Raw genomic sequence first — 20,494 nt, 5'->3', positions numbered from 1 at the left:
CTCCAGTTGGAATACAGGAGATGCTGCTGCAGCCAACAAATGAAGTTAATTGAGAAGATGAGGTTCCTTCCAGGAACTGTGCCTTGGCATACTGCTTGACTGAACATCTTCAGTGCTTGAAGGTTAACCTCACTTTTTTTAGTAAACTGAACGTGTTTGGGGGTGGGGGACAGCAAGGACGAGGGCTGAGGAGAGGATGAGCAGCTGGGAGAGCTGGCTTCTGGTGGGTGCTGTGCTGGGCCCAAGTGGAGACTGCCCGGTGGCCGTGAGGGGTCTGGGGGAGCTGGTGTTCCTGACGGGACCGGCAGCTGTGGAGGGCCCGGCTGGGGCAGGGGAGTGGTTCGTGTAGATCAGGGCGGACTGTAACACAACCCACTAGCTGGATTTCTTTGTAATCTGTATGTGGAGCTGCCTGAATATGAGGTCTATAGAAATGCCCTGTTCTTACCTGCGTTTTAGGCAATTTGGGTGGCTGTATAGCTGAAGTAGGTGAAGTGCGGGTGACATGCCTGTCATCGCATGCTTCTTCCTCTGTGCATTTTGTTCGCAGAGCTTCTTGGGAAGCTGCAACTCGGACATTTGCAGTAAGTATAATTACACTGCCAAGGATACACTATGAGTAAACGCTCTCCCTTTGTTCTTTTTCTTTTCTCTCGGCAGTCTAGGCTTTATCTGTTTGTGATCCGTCGCATTTAATGACGGGGTTGAAAATGAACCAGTTGTTAAAAATCTCAGGAATAGCAAAAAGGAAAAAAAAAGTTCTGCCTTGAAGAAAAATATCTGAAGTTTGGGGATGTTTCTCCCTTATCTTCCTTTTCCTTTGATTTTGGGCACCTTTTTGCAGGATGAACAAGAGGAGCAAAATTATTACCTGGCTGGAGGGAAGAAGAATTTTTACAGAGAAATTCTTCTTTACCTGGTTTAGATTAAAGTCAGCAGAGCTCTGTTTCTATGTGGCTGTGCATTCAAATTTATTGTTCAGCATAAGGAAAAAAAGTAACATCCCACCCTATGGTTGCCAAATTTGCTGTGAGGACCCCATTGCAAGCTGGTGGTTTACATCTCATGTAACTCGAAATAAAGGAGTCACTCACACATTCATAATCAATACAATTACTTCTACTTTACATGAATTAAGTAATTTGTATGGCATTACTGTTTGGGGCGTTTGTATTCCTATTCAGAGCACTTCTTCAGTATTTCAACCCCACTGATGGTAAAGGCAGGTGCATGCCAGTTACCCACAAAACCAAGGCAAAGCTCTATGGGGAAACTCTTTTATGTCCATCTAGATTTGAATTTGTAGTCCCTTTCCAATTACTGTGCTAATTGTTTAAGAGATTGCTAGACTAAAAAAGTTTTTAATCACTAATCTGTTTTTGAAAGGAACTTATGGGCTCAAAACCTGAACTACATACTTCTTAAATTAATTTTCTTCATGAATACTTCTTTCTCAATACAGATTTGTGAGTCAGAACACCCTACTGTGCTTGTTTCTTTGTCTTTTCTTCAAACACCTGGCCTATTATTCTGCTCCTCCTCGCCCCCCCCCAAATTGCTCTTTCTTTGTAGGCAAGGTTCTGATGATATTATGTCACTGGAAATACAGAAATTTACTCAACATCCTGTGTTATCAGAACTGAATTTGGGGCAGAGAACAAACTGAACAAACCTGACAATTTAGCCAAATGTGAGCACTCCAATAGAAATATTTGTGAACATTGCTTGAAGAGATACCAATATGCTGCAGAATCTTCCAGTAAAACACCTCAGAAAACTGTGACATGGAGGGTAATGTCAAGAGGTTTACTTTGGAGATGGATTTTTTTTTTTTTGCAGTGGGCTAGTGGCTGTAGAATGTGAATGGGGGTGGTGGTATATTCAGATCGTCTGTGCTGCTTTGAAAATCCTCCCCTACGCTTTTGCTTTCAGGAAAACCAGACAAACTCAATAAAACAACCCGGGCTCCAGGCCTTCTTCAGTTGAAACCTGTGCCAGGAAACCATCTTGATGTCACCCAGAGAAGAATTAGGCTGCAACGCTTTTATATTCAGAAGAGAGGCATAGGGTCAAATCCTGCAGTCTTAATCCAGATCAGCGCAGGCTTTGCTTAAATTAGGACTAAAGAATTTAGTGCATAAGGCAAGATAAAGTGTTGGGAAATAATTGCAATGTTCAGTGTGAGAAACTTTCTGTAAAATGGCTGGCCTGTTCAGAATGTGGGATGCTGCTCTCCTCGTTGCCCTGAGAAAAGCTAGGAAAGCAAATGTCCCTGCTCGGTTCGTGTTAAGAGTGTTGACCCATGTGTAGTTATGAAACTAGGCTGAAGGTTTTCCAGTTAAATGCTCCCCAACTTTTTTAAAAATGTAATTTTTAATACGATGTCTGTAATAGTTGTAATTAAGCCTCCTTATTTGAATTTAAAAGAGACTGAATAAGTAAACCTTCTTCCCTTGGTGTGATATTTCATTGTAAGATAGTAATAATTAACAGAAAAACTTGTTGAGTTTTGTTACAGATGCATTCTGATTCCTAAGCTGATTTGAAGTGTTGTCCAGCATATTTATTTTCATAATATCATTAGCTCTCACAGCTGGCTTTTCAATTCACATGAAAGAATGGAAATTTCTTGGAAGGACTCGTTAAAGCAGAAAAAATGAAATCAGCTTAAAGAAAATCTCCCTGTCTTTCAAATGAAAACCTGATGAAACATCACTAAGCTGTATTCTCTACCTGTACCCATTGGGAAACGCTAATGATTGCAGACGCCATCTTCCACGCAAATGGCACAGGAATGGCGGCTCCTATTTAATCAGTGATGTAACAAAATAGGCAATGTACTTACCTTTGCAATTCCGTCATGTGTCAGATAGGGTACGGTAGCTTGAAGCCACAGAGCTATGCATAAATACACACCCAAGTGGAGACTGTCCCTGGCTCAGTGTGACAACGTCAGGCGGAACGGAGACCACAGCTTGCGGTGGCAGGGGAGTGGTGCCAAGCCGGTGCTTGGCTCTGGTTTCAGTAGGAGAGGAAGGATGCCCTCTCGTAAGGGGAATTAGGAAAGAGCAACAACAAATCAGTCTGGTGAGGGCTTAGGAGCCAGCCCTGCCGCCCAACCCTACAGTTCCCAGAGTGTGGCGTTTCAGTGGCTGTGCGTGCTGGGTAGAGGTAGCAGCTCCTACTTCTGGCACGAGCTGTAGTGCAAATGAGTGAAGTTACTTGCATCTATGTGTTAATTGCTGGCCCTGAAATTATTTCTGTCCATAGCTATTGGAAAAACTTTATTGATAAATGAAAGTTATCTAGTTATCTCTGATGTAACTGCTGAAATCAAGGGAATTTTAGCTTGTGAATTTGACACCCCCCCCACCGCCACCTGAGAGATCTCTGTGGCCCTGTAGTCAATGATGAAGATTTTGGTGATTACATAGGGCCTACTATTTCGTGCAATGTATTAAAACAGCCTTCAGCAGTTATTTTTCACATGCTGCTTCTGGTGAATTTGTCTAGGAATATAAGTTGGCAAGAATACCTAGGTTTTATTTTTATTGCAGAGTTCTTTACTGAATGGCTCATGGTAAATGCAGGATGGTTTCTGCTACTTCAGATGAAACAGTGACAGTCTCCTTTCCTGCAGAACCTCCTTGCATTGCAAGAGAGAGGCACTGACGGCAAGGAAAGATGCTACAGAAGCTTGTACAGAATAGAACATGAGTTGTGTAATGAGTTCTCAAGCCATTAACCTACTTAAAAAGTTAATTTGGAACAAACTCAGAGCTTGAGTGGATACTGTGTTGTGCTGCCAGTTGGCAGCCTGGGCCATGAGAGTGGATTGGTGGAAGCAAATAGCTGTTGTGGAAGAAACACACTCAACTTTGTGTGAGAGGTCCTGGTTATGTCACTTCCAAAGTCTCCTGCTGCTTGACCCACAGTGCAGGCCTAGTGTAACTTGGGTAGAAAGCTTGCTTTTCCTCACAGAAAAATACCACCAACTTCTACCTCTGCTAACAATGAGGTCTGTGAACTCAGAAATACTTCCAGTCTTGTGGTAGGTTATGACTCAAGAGCTGTCAAAGCTATGAGTATGTCAGAGGAAATGGAAAACTGATCTGTTTGATCCAGCAAACTGCCTTCTCTGCCATTCACCCAGGTGCAAGCTCAGAGTCGTCTACAGAAGCAGCAGTTAGGTGTCTGGAGCACTGCACTCAAATCTCTAGCCTTGAAAACATCTGTGTAGTCTTAAGAGTAATCCTACAGTTGCCTTGAGAAAGAAGTTCTAAAATAGTCAAAATCTTTTCAGTGTGAATGGAAGCGCTCGAGCAGAGTCTTGAGGAACCAGGCAGCACCAGTGGAAGAGTTCCATGTTGTCCTGTCAACCCACAGAAGCAGAGCCTGCTTGGATCATTGCTACAGGTGTGGCAAAGGTAATCTTCATATGTAGTCAGCTGTTGGCCTTTCTTTTGTAATTGCTAAGCAACAATTAGCACTTGTATAAATCTACCATTTGCACAGTGTCATGTTTGTTTAATCAGTCCTCACAACAGCCCTGTGAGGTAGGCCAGTAAGCTGCAAATGGAGGATAACTACTTACCCTCACTTTACACGAAAGCATCAGACCTATAGATGAGAGAGCTGCTCTCAGTCCCATTTCCTGGGTGGGGAGGTTCAGCAAAAACTTTAAAATCACCTGTCTGAGGGCAGAAAGGGAGTCCGGGATTTTGATGGGACTGTAGGCTCCTGCTCGGCAAGGCCTCTGTTGTCATCGATTCCAACATTTAACGCTTCACATTTAGTTTTCCCCTAAACTCTGAATCTACTCAAGGCATGAAATGTCTGGAAATGTAGAAGTAATCTGTTAACCTACTGGTCTGGTCAAATGTGCCAGTAATCATGCTAAAAGTATTCATCAACCTTGTATTTACAGCTACGGGCTACTTACTGATAGGTATACACATACATAGAGAACTACACACAAGTTACTGCACAGTGCTAACCTGCTTTCACAGGATACAGTTTTCATACACAAAGGTTAAACTTTTTTCATTATTAAAACATTGCCACCCTGAACATAAAGCAAACATTTATTTTTTTAGTTTGAAACAGAGTACTCTTTATACAAACCTAGTTCTGAATCAAGTCTATACTGAAAATAGTCCCCATCTCATTCCTGCTAAATTTGTCTAAAACGCATGATTTCACTGGCATCTACACTTCAACATGAAGCATTGTCTCAAAGTTCTTACGTCTCAAGTGCTGCATGTAAGAGTTCCTCCTGAGAAGTGAGTTCAGAATTGCTTAGAAAACTGAAGTTATTCCTACAAAGAATTGTGAACCTTTGGACTAGCATCTGGTGGTTTTGGGGATTTCAAAGCTTCAGGCTCATGTCAGCCTGAATTACAAACATGAGAGAGTTCCTGCTTCTGTTTCCGTAGTGTCAGAAATGATACAAGCCAATTACTACCTGATTTCATGTTGTAATGAAGGAAACCAATTCTTAGCGGAGTTGCTTCCTTTCAGTCCATTACTGAAGATGGAGGAACTACAGCTCTGTGTGTGTGTTATTTCTTTTTTAAAATGTGTCTCTCTAACGGGAGCTACTTATTGGAGAAGGCATTCGCTCTCCCCTTCGTGGCTGTAGTCTGTGGGAGAGCTCCTAATAAAGTTCTTTGTTAGTGTTTGTAAGACTGGAGATGAGGTTTAATTGAGGGATTTGTGCTGAATGTTCTTTCGCTTTGAGCCTTAGTGCTGCAATGCTTGACGTTTTCCTTTCAACTGCTGCTGGATCAGTGAAGGCAGTAAGAGCAGGGTCTGACGGGGGTCCAGGAGCTTTCATTAGCACTGAAGCTGTGGTCATGAGAGGATTTAAAGCATTGAGAAACCTGTATTTGAAAGAAGTCAATATTATCCAAATTAAGAAATGTTTTGGAGAACAAGTACTTACTGAGTTGCAGCTTTCCCCACCCAAAGTATTAGAATAAAATGTGCCAAAATTTCCAATTTCTTTCAACTGTACATTTTGTTTTCCAGAAGGTATTTTAGCTTTATCTTGCAGTATAGTGTCTTGCCCTTAAAAAGACAACAAAAAACCCCACTCCAGACAAAAAACCAAACACTTTTAACTAAAATAAATGAGAGATGATCAGACATGGCATGCAGATACCTAGAACAGCAACCATTTGCTTAACTCCTACTGCTAAATCCTTTCTAAACAAACCTTGGACGCTGCAGATCAGCCTGTTCTGTGAAAGCAATAAACCACCTCATAAAAGATCAATTTGTGTGGCTGTTTATGAAGCCAATTTGTTCAGACAAGTTATTCCATGTAAAAAGCAGCATTTGTCTGTCTGTTAATGTGGAACTACAATACAGGCTGTAATTTCAGCAAGAGGACAACATTGTCGTCTTTTTTTAATACATATATGTGTATCTCTCTACACACCTATTAAATGTATACACACACACTACACACATGCTTTTTTCCTGTCTTATGGGGTGCACTGGAGTAGCAGCAGCATGTTGCTGATAAATTTCAGGTTGCTGGGCAAGAAAGCCCAGACAGGAGGTTCAGCCGAAATGAACTGCTGGAGTTCACGGTGTCTGACTGCAGAGAAAGAAAAGGAGGCTAGCTGTGGGCTTGCTCTGTGTGTTGAGAGCTCATCGCCTGCCAAGGGAAAAGGACTGGCTTTCAGTAGGACATGGAAGAGTCAGGAAGATGTCTCTCTGTCTCTCAGTCCCTCTCTCTAGAGCTGTGTCACTGTTGCATATGTAGCCAGGCTCCTGGTCTCCTGAGAAGAAATGTCTAACGCCTTTATTCTGTCAAATCACCTACAAGCCATGTCTGTCTGCAGTCACATCTCTATGGCGTATAATCTGCGTCGGTCTGTGAGATAAGGATGGAGCTGGAGCCACCCAGATTACAGCAGTCTATGAATACGAGAGTTCAATGAGACCAAAATTTCAGTAAGCATGCACAGTGTTCTGCAGACAGCAATTACATGTTAAGTTTTTACTAGCATGACTTATCCTTTGATTAGGAATAGCAAGATTTAGTTTTCTTACACAGGAACTAACCTCATTTTAGTAAGTTCATTTATCTATGGAGGCATGATTATTGAGAACATGTGAGCATCAAACTAATAAAAACATAGCATTTTTTAACAGTTTTGAGATTTAGAAAAAAAATGAATTCTATACCTTCCAAAATGTGAATTCAAAATCGTATTTCTGAAGAGAGAAGTCCAGGTGAGGCTGTTGAGGCCAAATGGCACTAAGGTTGAAGGACTAAAGGCTGGAGATACGGATGGCACAGCCAATGTTGAAAGAGGCATTGACCTCCACGTGTGATCTAGGAGGGGAGAATGACTCAGTGGAACGTCCAAAAACAGACCAAGTGGGTGCGTTAAGGAGATTCCTGGAACAGTCCCCAGAATTTCATTTTTTTCACGTTTCCTCCATTTTGCCCTTCTGTTTTGGAACCAGACCTTCAATAAGAAATTATACAGGCATTAGCTGAACTTACTCTGCAATGATGCAGGTGGCAAAATTATTTACTGTTAAACCAAAACCCACTTCTTTAATATTAAAGATCCATTCACAAATGCCTTAGTGGGTTTATTAAGAAATAAATCCATTATAAATACTGTAAATTTGACTACTCTTTAGCTCTGATTGAATAGTCCCATATGTTTTAAAGCCATTGCAATATATAAACCCACCACCTGAGAACTCATGATCAGTTGTTAAAAACAATTGTTCTTCCTTTCATAAGCTATTTATTGAAACTTAAATTTCAACAAGGCCACTCAAGAGGTGGCAATTTCTGTACAGACAACTCAGGAAGCAACTTAATCATGACCGTAGGAGTAACTAGGCCAAGTATACAGTGTGTGCTGTTTATCTTGATAGCTGGACCATACGTTTTTATACAGAGGATTCAAAAGTAAAATGAGAAGCTTTTGTTATGTACCATGAATGCAAACAGCATATAGTTACACAAAAGCGATTAACTGAATTGCAGTGAAAGCCAATACTGAACTAGCAAATCTAGTAAGTGGTATCAGAACCAGGGTATCAAGCTGTTCCAAAAGGAACTTTAGCAAGTATTTGTTTTGTGTAGTAAGTTGTTGAGTACATTGCCTCTTCAAGCCTGATTAGTCATTATTTTAGCCCATCAAACATCTTTTAAAGACCTTAGTCAATTGAATCTACAGATCAGAAAACCGACTCTTCAAAATATTATTATTTAGCATTCACTGAGCAGAACCTTTCAGACCCAGGATGGTAGCAGAGAGTAGAGTGAAGAGCTCTAAAACAAGGGAGAGAGCACCTAAACCAAGGATATTTAGAAGCGGATGCTGCTGAGGCTGAAGACTCAACGCCCGAATGTACGCAGCTGCTCAGGTCTTCTACCCGCCTCTGCGGTGGAGGCCATTGAAGGTGGATTCTGAACTGGATCTGGATTTGGAAGTAAGGCATTAGCCACAGTCTGGTAAATAACTACTGCTGAAATTCAGTGACTTGCTTGAAAATACATTACATGTATAATATTTGAATGCATTAGTCAGGATTCAATATTTAGTAGAGAGTGGTAACACAAGGAACAAGAGTCATGGGAAAGACCAACTTCTGTCCTGTACAGAATTATGGCTTTCTGAAATTTACTTCTGATTTAGGACAAAAACTTCAATTATGAAGGTCTTTTACCATACAATGTACATAACTTTTCAGTAAGACTCTAGCAAAATCGGTAAACCAAACTAAAACAGTAAAATCAAACTGCAAAAATTCAAGTTTCAAAAAAATTAAACAGATGCTAAAAATAGTTATTCCTTTGGTAGTAGTATTTCTGGAATAATAAAATTCTATAGAAATTATGACAAAATCTTTGCATGCAGAAGTTTTACAGATGCATGATTTTTTTTAACAGTTGTTTTCATATCTGCAATTATATTTCAGTTGAAAGATTTTTTTTCAGAGAGTTTTAAATTTCTACTGCGTAACATCTAAAAATCAGTTTTGGGGGTTCCCAGCTTCACCGCTTGCTTTAATCTCAGACATGCCATATAACCATTTCCAGTGATGTGGCTTGTCTTCAGGAGCTGAAATATTCGGTGTGTTTGGAGGGAAAGCCCTCCACACACCAGGGTGCCGACAGCCAAACCAGGAGGCTGCAGCATGCCACAGCCTTGCTGCCCCGAGTTTGATGTTGTTCCTCTCTATGTCAGTAACAATTTACTCTTTCAAAGCACTCGCTATGGGGTTCTCAGGAGCCAGATGAAGAATTACTACTCTAGTCCTTTCATTGCATGTATTATCTTTACATTGGGAAGTTGCTGTCCTCCTGGAGGAGAGATTCATACCCCTCTGGTTACAAACATAACACAGAGTTGTCTCGCTGTACAGGCAGTTGATAGAGGGAGGTGCCCTTAGAAGAAAAGTGAGAACATCAGCATTTTGAAGTTGGTACTTCAAATTCTTGAGTGCTCTGACTCATTCTTTGGCCACTTCTCCAGCAACCACAGGCTCTAAAAGACCAAGTGTCTTACAAAGGAGTATCTGAACCAGATGGCTATGCCTGCGTGACAGCAAGGACTAGATACTTGGTCTGTACTCGTCCAAGACAGAGGTCTGGTAAGAAGAATGAGCTCAATTACTAGCATCAGATGACTTTAAATCGCTGTTAACCAGTAATCTCAAATATTTGTAAGCAGAGCTTAGCTGAGATCTTGCAGGAGAAGACCACCAACTCAAAGGTGTTAGTGTTTTCTACAACAATAAAATCTAATTAAAAAGGCAGTGAACTGTCTTACGCTGCAGATATGCAGATAAAACCTTTCCCAGAAAGGATAAAACAGATGCTGCAAAAGCATTAATTTCCTTACTAAACCTTAGCATTGCTCTCCAATCTGTTCTTCATAAAGGAGCCTAACACAAAATGTGATGTCTGCTTTTCTGCTTTCTCTGTCCTAAAGCGAATCCATCTGATTGCTCAGACATGCGCTTTGACTGCAGAATAACTTTTTAAATGTCACAGGTGATTTTGGGTTTACAACCAAACTTATTTAGTCATCTCTCAGATTTTGTATTTATCAAACTGGAAGGGAATACCAGCATAGATAGCTAATAATTATCTTCAGAAAAAAGCTAGCTTTCAGTTCCTTACTGCTACAAACTCATCAATGCAAGCGATAAAAGGGGCAAAGGCATGCCTCATGCCTTACACTGACGTGACAGCTTTCAAAATTTAGTGAGTACGTTATAGTCATTAACATGCACATTAGTCATCTTGAACCTTTTATTAAGCAGTTTTCCTTTGCTTCCAGTAAAAGGCTTAACTTGCCTTTCCCCTGTCTGCAGACACATTTGAAGTGCCACACTAACCATAAGAGAAACTGCTATATCAGTTCTAAGATTTTTATGGTATGACTGTAGAATCAGTGGTAAAATAGTTTGGAAAAAATGCATTACTTGATACTCAAAGATGAGTTTAAACTATCAGGTTTGAACTTTATGCTAAATATTACCTAGATTATTTTTGTAGTTACTAGCACTGCACATACCTTACAAAAGATTTAGGTGTTTTAAAAAGAAAAAGGTGAGCGTGTAAAATTTGATAGCTTTCTTGCTGTAATTGTCTTTAAAAATTTATCCTATTTAATTGATGTAATACCTAACAGGGATAAAAAGATACATAGATGTGGGTAACCTATGTTTCTGCTGTAGCTGATAGATCATAATCAGAAAATATGACAAGGATGCTTAGATCAATTCTATTTACAAATTCATGTTTTAACACTGATGCAATTTATAGTACTGAAATACCCAAGTGATGTTTCACTCCTTGCATTAAGAAAATAAAATATTCCTCTAACTTTCTCTTATTTTCCTCTCATCTTAACAGCATGAAGTATGAGAAGTGGAATGGCAACAACAGATGTCAATGCTATTGAAGAGCATCCCAGCATGGCTTCAGATTACGAAAAGGTTTTACAGACTCTTAGACTACCCCTTTTCCCAAGGTAAGGAAGAACACAAAGATTCTTGCTGCTATCTCCCCTCCTCTGTAGAAGCAAATAATAGGGGTTGGGTGAAGGGTCTTTGAAATGAGAATGTGTTCATGGGCAATTTTTTTTCTTACTTGTTCATTTTAATGTAAGACTCAAAATGCAAGAGTGAGGGACAGCGTCGTGGCTGGTACCTACCCATTTCAGCTGGTTGCCGGAGGGTTCTCCCCAGAGAAGCAGACCTCAGTTTGAAAACACAGTGAGGTAACGAAGTGGTCTGATTGCTTTTGGTAAGATTAATTAGTTTCCTGGGTTTACACTTGAGCAAATAAAAAGATAGCACTTTTCATGCCAGCTGATTTATCCAGATGCCATGGGAGAGGTACAGAAGTCTTGAATTCACATAGGGCACCAACTATGAGCGTGGCATGTGAAGCACATATTTGGGATTTAAGATAGCTTGTTAAGTACAGTACATCATCATCTATATAGTAGCTCTTCCCATGCATCCTCTTACCTCCAGGTTAAGTTGTCTCCCACCTACCACTGGACAAGAACACAGGCAGAGGCACTGTGCACAGGAAGCTCACCCTAAGCAAACTGTGCTGAGTGTGTGCTCGTGCCCAGGAGGCTTGTGCTAAGATCTGATGAGGAGTAAGGAGGTGCAAGGAACAACTCTCTGCTGTTCCTTCCATCCACTGGGGATACATCAGCTCTGCTATTTTGCTTGTTAATTCCCTTTTGACTCCATCAAACAAACATTTCCATTTCTTTTAGATGAGTCATTAGGAGAAGAGTACCTCCTTGCTGCCTGCCATTGCGCCATTCCTTCCTAGGTCAAATGGACTACCGAGCAAGCACCCCACAAAGCGAACGTGACAGTAACAGGCAAGTTAACAGCTTTTCACTCGTGTCCCTTCCACTGGTTGACGCCATTGGGGTATTTCACTGACTAGAAGTTCTAGTGATTTTTGGTGGCAGGGAGACAGAAGGGCACATAATTTCCTCCAAGTCCACAAAAGAGAGATGAGCAGTACATCCAGCTGTTCTCGGATGAGTCAATTACAAAGTACTGTTCATACTTTTCTGAAGATGGTGCATGTTAAAATAAAAAGCTAAAAAACTTACAGCTTTACGGATGTTAGCTAGTGCGAACCATCGCAGATCCAGTGACTGAAGTAGTGACAACGTATACAAACAAGGATCTGGCATCAACAGTGACAAAGCTTTGCAGGAGTAAGTAGGGCTGCGGCGCTGAGCCGCTGCGCCAGTCTTTCACGAGCGTCCACACCCCCAGAGCGGTGCTGGAATGGTAGCTCAGTCAGTACCTGATACACAGTGCAAGCCAGAGCTGGTACAATTGTCATTTTGAGCTTAAAAGTACTTTGAAAGCCTTTCACACCTTTTGAAACAACTTTTTTTAAAAAAGCTAATGTTTCTGTATAAAAAAGGATTTCTAGTTTAGACAAGAGATGAGTTTAAAGAAGCTGCTTCTGCGGAGGCATCATTAAGTGCGAGTGCTCAGAGTCAGGAAAAGCTGCCGGGGCCATTCGCGGGTTAAGCAAAGTGCAGGCTGCAGGTGGTCCGTGCCCGTTTGCGTATGCGGCAGTTCTGCGGGCGGTGCTGTTATTACAGCCCAGCTAGGCCATCAGATGCTCCTGGACAGTGCCTGGCTCTCACAGGAATGTCAAATCAATCTTTTATTTGTTCTAACCAGTTATTTAGAAGTGTGACTGTTTCACTGAGCTAAGTTAGGGCAGGCGAAGGGCGTAAGCCTCACTGAAGACTGGGTAAACGGCGCAGGATGCCCCGGAGAACCCCTCATTTGCTCTAAACCAACTGATTTTTTTTTTTTTTTAAATATATAATCTCAAACCTCAGGAGACGGTACCTGCCGTGAGAGCCGTGCAGACGCGAGTGTGAGGTGGGAACGGTCCTAGGACGCGGTCCGCTGTCCCGTCGCTGCGGTAACTTGCCCGCTTCCCCGTCCCTTAAGAACGAACCGAACGGAGCGCACCCGGCCTCCCCCGGCCCCCCCCCCTCTGCTCGCCCGGCTCAGGCGGGGGGGATCGAACCCTCGGCCCTCCCGGGGTGGTTCCGGAGCCGGCCCCGGGGCGGGGAGGGGGCTCTCCCGGCACTCACCTGCACTCGGGCCTCCGTCAGCTCCAGGCGCCCAGCCAGCTCCTCTCTGCGGGGGCAGCACACCGTTAGCCGCGGCCCGGCCCCCCGCCCGCCCCTCCCGCCGGCGGGGCCGCTACCTGGTGAACACGTCGGGGTAGTGGGACTTGCGGAAGGCGCGCTCCAGCTCCTCCAGCTGGAAGGCGCTGAAGGTGGTGCGGTACCGCCGCTGCTTCCTCTTCAGCGGGACCGCCGCCTCGCCGCCGCCCCCCGCCGCCGCCGCCGCCGCACCGGGCGGACTCCCCTCCCCCGCCCGCCCCGCCGCCGGCTCCGCCGCCTCCGCGCGCTCCTGGCCTGAGGGGAAGCGGGGAGGCAGCGCCCGGTCGCGCCGCCGCCCCTCACCGCGCCGCCCGCCGGCGGGGCCCCGGCCCAGGACGCCGTCGATGAAGTAGGAGGTGAGGAGGTGCAGCGGCGGCGGGGCGGCGGCGGGGGCCGCGCTCTGCATGGCGGCGGGCGGGCAGGGCCCCCCGCTCCGCGCCGCGCCGGGTTTTATTGGCGCGGGCAGGGCCCCCCGCTCCGCGCCGCGCCGGGTTTTATTGGCGCGGGCAGCGCCCGGCTCCGCGCCCCGGCATTAGCATTTCATTAGCGCGCTGGCGTCAAGGCCGGGGGTGGGACGCGACGGGCCCCGCTCCCCGCGCAGCGGCCGGGCCCGCGGCGGCCTCCCCCCGGGCGGGGTTGCCCCGGGAGCGGCGAGAACTTTTTCCAGCCGCCGCGGAGGGCGCGGGTGCGGAGCGGCCGTGGCGGTGCCCGCCCGGCGGGTCGGGTCGGGGCTGGCCGGCAGCCCCCGCGCTGCCGCCGGGGAGCGGGGCCGGGCGTGGCAGCACCCGCCGGGGGTCGGCGGCAACCCGCCCGCTGGCGCAGGGGAGCGAAGGGGCGCCGGGCTTCGGCTCTCCGTCCCTGCTGCAGAACTCGCACTTGGTGAGTTCGGTGTTCAAAGACCTGGTGAAGTGTCGTGAGCCGGCGGGCGCGGGGAGGACGCACGGAGCCGTGCGGGGCTGACCCTTTGTCCCGGAGACCCGTGACTCCGCTCCCGCTAGAGTTCTGCTCTCGGTGCCGTGACAGCAGTGATTCCTCGACGGGAGGTCTGGAAGCTGTTTCCTGCGCAGAGAGACTGCCAGCAGCTCTGCGATCTTGCCGTGGTGTGTTGCTGGAGACTGGCATGAATTAGATGGCAAAGTGACTTGATCCTGAGGTCTGGATTTTTGGGGGTGAGAATAAAATACCAGTTTCTAGAGAGTCTTACAGAGAGTGTGGCAGAAAAGCGCTTAAAAAAACCCCAAAACCCAAACCCCAGTAGCTGAATGCTGAACCCAGGCGAATTTAGGTAAGAAGTGAGGCATAGATGTAAAAAGTCTGGGTGTTTAAACTTTGAAACAACGTAGCTGGTGAAGTTCTGGGCTGTCTCTCTTTGCATCAAGGCTGGCAGGTTTACATTTTAGCTGGGGACATAAAGGCTGTCCGCGCAGAGATGCTTCCTGAATCTGTGACCCGTCTTACACCAGATGTCTGGCTGAATAATCTTTTAGTTCCATCTGGCATTGCAGTCCACAAATAAATGATTTTATTGTTTTCTCCTTCTCTGCTCTTATCTCACTGGGGCTGTGCGAGTGTTTCAGTGCTTCTGTCTTTGGTTACTGACAGACCTCCTGCTTGCTGTCTCACTACTCTGCCGCAAGGCTCTCCATTGAGTCCGCCCTCAACTTTATTCCTTTCGCTACAAAAATTGTGTTTGACCTGAAGCAATACCTTTGTGAACCCATTCCTGCAGCACCTTCCATGAGAAGCTTTGGGAAAGCACTTACCGATGCTAAAGCTTGAAAAAGTAGGCTGCCTTTATGAGAGATGGCTATATTTAAAAGTCACATTTACAGAAAGTGTTATTTTACGTAGAGTTTTCTTGACCTTTACCAGATTCTTGTCCTGTTCAGATCCTGACCCTCGGCTTCAAACCTCAGGCTGCTTTGGCTCTGTAAGTAAGACTCTCTGGCTTTGTAAGGTCCTGCTTACGTTTGCAGAAGCATGAGAGCAGGGAAGAACTAAGGTCACAGAGCTACGTAAAAGTGGTAACTGCTGAGGGGGGGGCACAGGAAGGGAGAGAGAGGTCTTGGAACTGAACTCCTGCACCCCCACAGATGGCTGTAGTTTTCAGCTGGGGCCATTTTAGAGAACTGGGGTTTGGAACTCATCTTTCCTTTTCAGGATATGTATGGAGAACACAAGGTCCATCTGTAGCCTTTAGTAGGGACTGGGTGCTGTTTGTGTGCACCCCTTAAACTCAGAATGGACAGGGAGAACTTTGACCTGGCATATTGAAGGAAAACAGCATGCGCTGTGTGATGGACAGAGGCTTCCTGCTGCGTGGATTCCCTGGGTGCTGTGGACTGAGGGAACCCAACACTGTTTGACACAGAAGAGCTTCTGTTAAATATATGGGTTTTTTCATACAGATCAAGCAAAATGAAATAATTTCTTCATGTTCGCTATAGTCAGGTGTGTGTTTCTTATGGTTTTAAGTGACTGTACCATTAATTTGCTTTTACTAACAGGTAGCCAGGATGTGTGCGCTGTAAGTCATGGGAGAATTGTACCTGTTTTGCCTTTGCCTTTTGGGAGTGGCCATAAGGTGCTCTGGTCCACAGAGTGGCTGAAAAATCTGAATCACATCCCTGGTGCTTTTGCTGGGTGCAAAACTCTTTGAATTTGCATCCCAGGATATTTCCTCAGTTGCTGCATTTGCTTCTTAGCTGCTTGCTGCTAAACCATTCTTCTGAGTCATTGGTAAAGGTGGGTGTGTTTTGTGCTTCGGAATTGTTAGCTTTTAGAGCGAGAAATGAACATTTGGGAATTATAAAAATTTAAATAGATAAACTTAGCATTCTTAAATTATATATTTCTCAGTGTGTGCACAATCACCTGCAATAATGGAGGGATGCAATTCAGTTATAGTGAATACTGGAAAAAGTTTGCTAGTATATCATGAGAATACTGAGATGTGGTCTGGGAGTAGTACAGTGCAGAGGTCATACATAGGTTAGTCCTGTGCAAGTCCAGGTTAAATCACTAAAATTTACCAGCTGTGCTCAGTGCTCTCTTTTAAAGAATGACATGGGGGTGCTGTGCATGTGTGTCGTTGTCTATGCTATGCTCCTTGCCAAATGGGCCTCTTTTCTCTCCCCTGCCTGCTCTTGCTTATGTGCCTTCAAGAATTCTCTGGACACTTTTTTTCCTAACAAACTCCCTGATAGTTCAACATCTTAGGGCACTGACATTGTTTTCTTGGCTTGCAATTGTATTTTTAGCAGCTGTTGGCTTCACATAGCAAAGACTTTACCTGCATTCAAAGGCTTAAGGACTCATTTGTGGTGGAAAGAGTGGTGGTTCTATGCATACTGTGGACCAAATGTCTATAATACCATTTCTTTCAATTCTAGCAAACAGGATTTGAGCAATCTAATTTCCTTTGGCCGCAAGAAGCTTTGTCAGAACCTCATCGAGGAACCTGTTGGTTGTGGAATACCCTGTGATGGTTTCCTTCCCAGGTTAAGTTGCACACATGTCTTTGCCCAAATAGGAGCCTCTGAATCTTGGAGAGCAGTCCCAGGAACTCCAATGAGACCTCTCAGAGCCAAAAGTGAGTAAGTTTTGTTGTGTTCCAAACAAACCAAATGCAAGAACAACCGGAACAGCAGATAAAGCATCGTTATCTCCTTGTTAGTTGTTCAGCAACAGCCATCTGACACAGGCTGAGTTTTGCAAAAAGTATTTTCCTGCATTCACCTCAGCAGAGTTGACTATTGGGAAGCTGTTTTTCTTTCTACAGTTGTGTTTTACTGGTGTTGCCTCTTTTGAAACTGAGATAAAAATAGGTGTTTTTAAATAAAAAAATGGCTGGATGAGAAGGTCAGTCCTGTTTTATGTTTTTGCGCATCACTCCAAGATGCATCTTTCTATTAGTTGGCAGTTTTCTAGCACGCTACCTATTTTATGATTAAGTGAATAATGTTACACCTGGAAATTCTCAAGGATGAATATATTATAGCCATTATTTCTGGGATACAGTATAGTCTTCCTTTCGTCTTATATTGGGTTTGCATGGCAAGGGTTTGCAAGTGGAGGGGCTACAAGGGTGGATTCTGTGAGAAGCTGCTAAAAGCTTCGCCCATGTCGATGGAGCCAATGCCAGCCAGCTGCAAGACAGACCCGCCGCTGGCCAAGGTCAAGCCCATCAGCGATCATGGTAGTGCCTTTGGGCTAGCAGGTTTAAGAAGGGGGAAGAAAAACTGTGGTGGAACAGCAGTGGAGAGAGGAGTGAGACTACATGAGAGAAACAACTCTGCAGACACCCCGGTCAGTGCAGAAGGAGGGGAGGAGGTGCTCCAGGCACTGGAGCAGAGGTTCCCTGCAGCCCATGAAGCAGACCATGGTGAGGCAGGCTGTCCCTGCAGCCATGGAGGCCCACGGGGGAGCAGATCCCCACCTGCAGCCCGGGGAGGACCCCAAGCCGGATCAGGGGGTGCCTGAAGGAGGCTGTGACCCTGTGGGGAGCCCCACGCTGGAGCAGGCTCCTGGCAAGACTTGTGACCCCGTGGGGGACCCATGGTGGAGCAGCCTGTTCCTGAAGGATGGCACCCCATGGAAGGGACCCACGCTGGGGCAGTTTGTGCAGAACTGCAGCCCATGGGAAGGACCCACGTTGAAGAAGTCGGTGGAGGATGGTCTCCCGTGGGAGGGACCCCACACTGGACCAGGGGAAGAGTGTGAAGAGGAAGGAGCGGCAGAGACGTGTGATGAACTGACCACAACCCCCATTCCCCGTCCCCCTGTGCCTCTCAGGGGTAAGATGTAGAGAAGACCGTGAGTGAAGTTGAGCCTGTGAAAAAGGGAGGGGTTAGGGGGAAGGTGTTTTTAGGATTGGGTTTTATTTCTCATTAGCCTCCTCTGATTTGATCAGTAATAAATTAAACTAATTTCCTCAAGTTGAGTGTGTTTTGCCTGTGACAGTAATTGGCGAGTGCTCTCTCCCTGTCCCTATCTCGACCCACGAGCCTGTGGTTGTATTTGATCTCCCCTGTCCAGCTGAGAAGGGCAGTGATAGAGCGGCTTGGTGGGCACCTGGCATCCAGCCGGGGTCAACCCACTACAGTTTTTTTTGGCGCCCAGACAATGGGCCTCATTTCCAAAATAACCTCATAAACCCCTGGGCAAAAATTCATAAACTCCTGGGCAAAGAAGCACGGCACTGAGTGGGTGCGTCACATCCTCTGTCACCCACAAGGTTCTGCAAAGTCTGAGAGATCCAACGGACTGTTAAAGACTTCTGTTGAGAGCATTGGGCAATGGGGCATGGAAGCGCTGGGATGTAAATTTAGCAGAAGCCACTTGGCCGGTTAACACCAGAGGGTCTGCTAACCATCCTGGTCCTGCCCAGACAAATCCCCTGCCTACTGTGGGAGGAGACAAGGCCCCCGTAGTGCACACAGGGAAGTGGTTGGGGAAGGTGGTGTGGATTGCTCCTCCTGTGGGGAAAGGCAAACCCATTTGTGGGGTTTTCTTCGCTCAAGGACCTGGATGTACTTGGTAGGCAATGCAGAAGGATGTGGAGCGCTGGTGTACCTGCCTCAGGGAGTTTTAACCTTGGAGGAAAAATAATCAGTGATGCGAGTTGCGTGTTGCAGGAAGCAATGTGGCAGGAATGACCTGAACTGACAAAGAGTGAGTTTTGCATGGAGCTGGAGAAGTGCAGCAATGACCCAAACCACACCAGTGTTGCTGCCCAGCAATCAAACATGCTGCTTCTCCTGTCCTGAGCACCCGTCTTGGCAGATGGGGCCCAAGTTGTGGCCTGTTCTTGTGAACATTTGGAGGAGTGGAGGAAGCCCGTGGAATGGGAGAATAACATCTGTCTGTTAAAGGACAGGTGACAGTAGTTAATGAGAGTGGATAAATCTGTATCATGGGTATTAAGTATGTAGTGTAAGTTGTAGGTGTTGGTAAGAAGTGGTTATAGTAGTGAGAATTAAACACAGTGGGGTTTTTAGAAGATACATGTATGTATTATGTGGGACCTGAGCATGATGCAAGTGGTATGGGATAAACAGTGGAGACTGCATTGAGTGTGGCTGCGGTGGAGTTGATTTTCCCCATAGCAGCCCTCATAGTGCTGTGCTTTGTATTGGTAGCTAGAAGGGTGTTCTGGCTGCTGCTGAGCAGTGCTCGCACAGCATCAAGGCGCTCTCTCCAACATTCCCTCCCCTCACCCAGCAGGCTGGGGCTGGGCAAGATCTCGGGGGTGGATCTCTGGGACAGCTGCTCCAAACTGACCAAAGGGCCGTTCCATACCATATGATGTCTACTCAGCAATAAAAGCTAAGAGAAAGGAGGAGGAGGGAGCAGGGGCATTCATTATCACGACGTTTGTCTTCCGGAGTAACTGCTACGTGTACTGAAGCCCTGCTTCCCGGGAACTGGCCAGACATCACCTGCTGATGCAAGGTAGAGAATAAATCTTTAGTTTTCCCTTGCTTCCGCATGCAGTCTTTGCTTTTGCTTTATTAAACTGTCTTTATCTTGACCCATGAGTTTTTCCCATCTTATTTTCTGCCCCCATGGTCCTGCTGAAGAGGGGAGTGATAGAACAGCTTGGTGGGCACCTGGTGTCAGCCAGGGTCAACCCACCACACATTGTATTTTTTGGATGTCCTCAGGCAAGTCACACTTACACTGCTGACTGGACTTTTGGCTTGGTATTTTGGGGTTGTATTGTGTCTTGTCACAAGCTGGACAACCTGTGTTGTAGTCGCTGCCTAATGCTGTTGAAAAATGCCCTAAAAGAGTGTGGTCTAAATGATATTTTTATCATTTCATGTTTAACCAACCTTGTTGCTGCTGCTTTCTTGGTTTTCCTTGGCTCCCATACAAAGTAAAATGTGACAGATGAATCATAAAGCTCACCTTGTCCACAGAGTGTTTGAAAGATGAAAGGAAGCATATGAGTATGTTTGTGGATGACAGCAGAGTTGCAACTGCATGAGGAGTACTTGCTGTGCTTGAAATGTTTCTTGGTTTGTTTTAAGGGTACGTTGGTTATGTGCATCAGCATTCTTTCTAGTGCTTTAAATACATAAATATAGTTTTATGAAGTTTCATATTTAGGCTTAGAAAACAAAACCTGTCTGTATTTATACTGAAAGAAAGTTCTGAGATAAAATAGGTGACAAGGTTAAAAGGAAAAATTTCTCAAAGAAAGTCCAAGGAGTTAGTTTGACAGCTCGACATGGATCTTTATTGGCTTGAAGAAGGAAGATGAGTGC

General features: G+C 45.2%; 1 protein-coding gene across 1 annotated transcript; it reads right to left on the bottom strand.

The window, feature by feature from the left end:
• Positions 1-4,506: 4,506 nt before the first annotated feature.
• ESX1 (ESX homeobox 1) lies at positions 4,507-14,944 on the bottom strand. The gene is made up of 6 exons (XM_075435271.1): positions 14,931-14,944; positions 14,185-14,378; positions 13,265-13,478; positions 13,149-13,194; positions 7,198-7,484; positions 4,507-5,882 (listed from the first exon to the last, which is right to left on the bottom strand). The coding sequence occupies exons 1-6, from the start codon at positions 14,942-14,944 to the stop codon at positions 5,657-5,659; spliced, it is 981 nt and encodes a 326-aa protein (XP_075291386.1). The 3' UTR covers positions 4,507-5,656.
• Between the last annotated feature and the right edge of the window lie 5,550 nt (positions 14,945-20,494).

Source organism: Opisthocomus hoazin, chromosome 14, assembly GCF_030867145.1.
Source record: "Opisthocomus hoazin isolate bOpiHoa1 chromosome 14, bOpiHoa1.hap1, whole genome shotgun sequence".
NCBI classification, from domain to species: Eukaryota; Metazoa; Chordata; class Aves; order Opisthocomiformes; family Opisthocomidae; genus Opisthocomus; species Opisthocomus hoazin.
The sequence above is the reverse complement of the archived record's forward strand: the minus strand, read 5'-3'. Positions and strand labels throughout refer to the sequence as shown.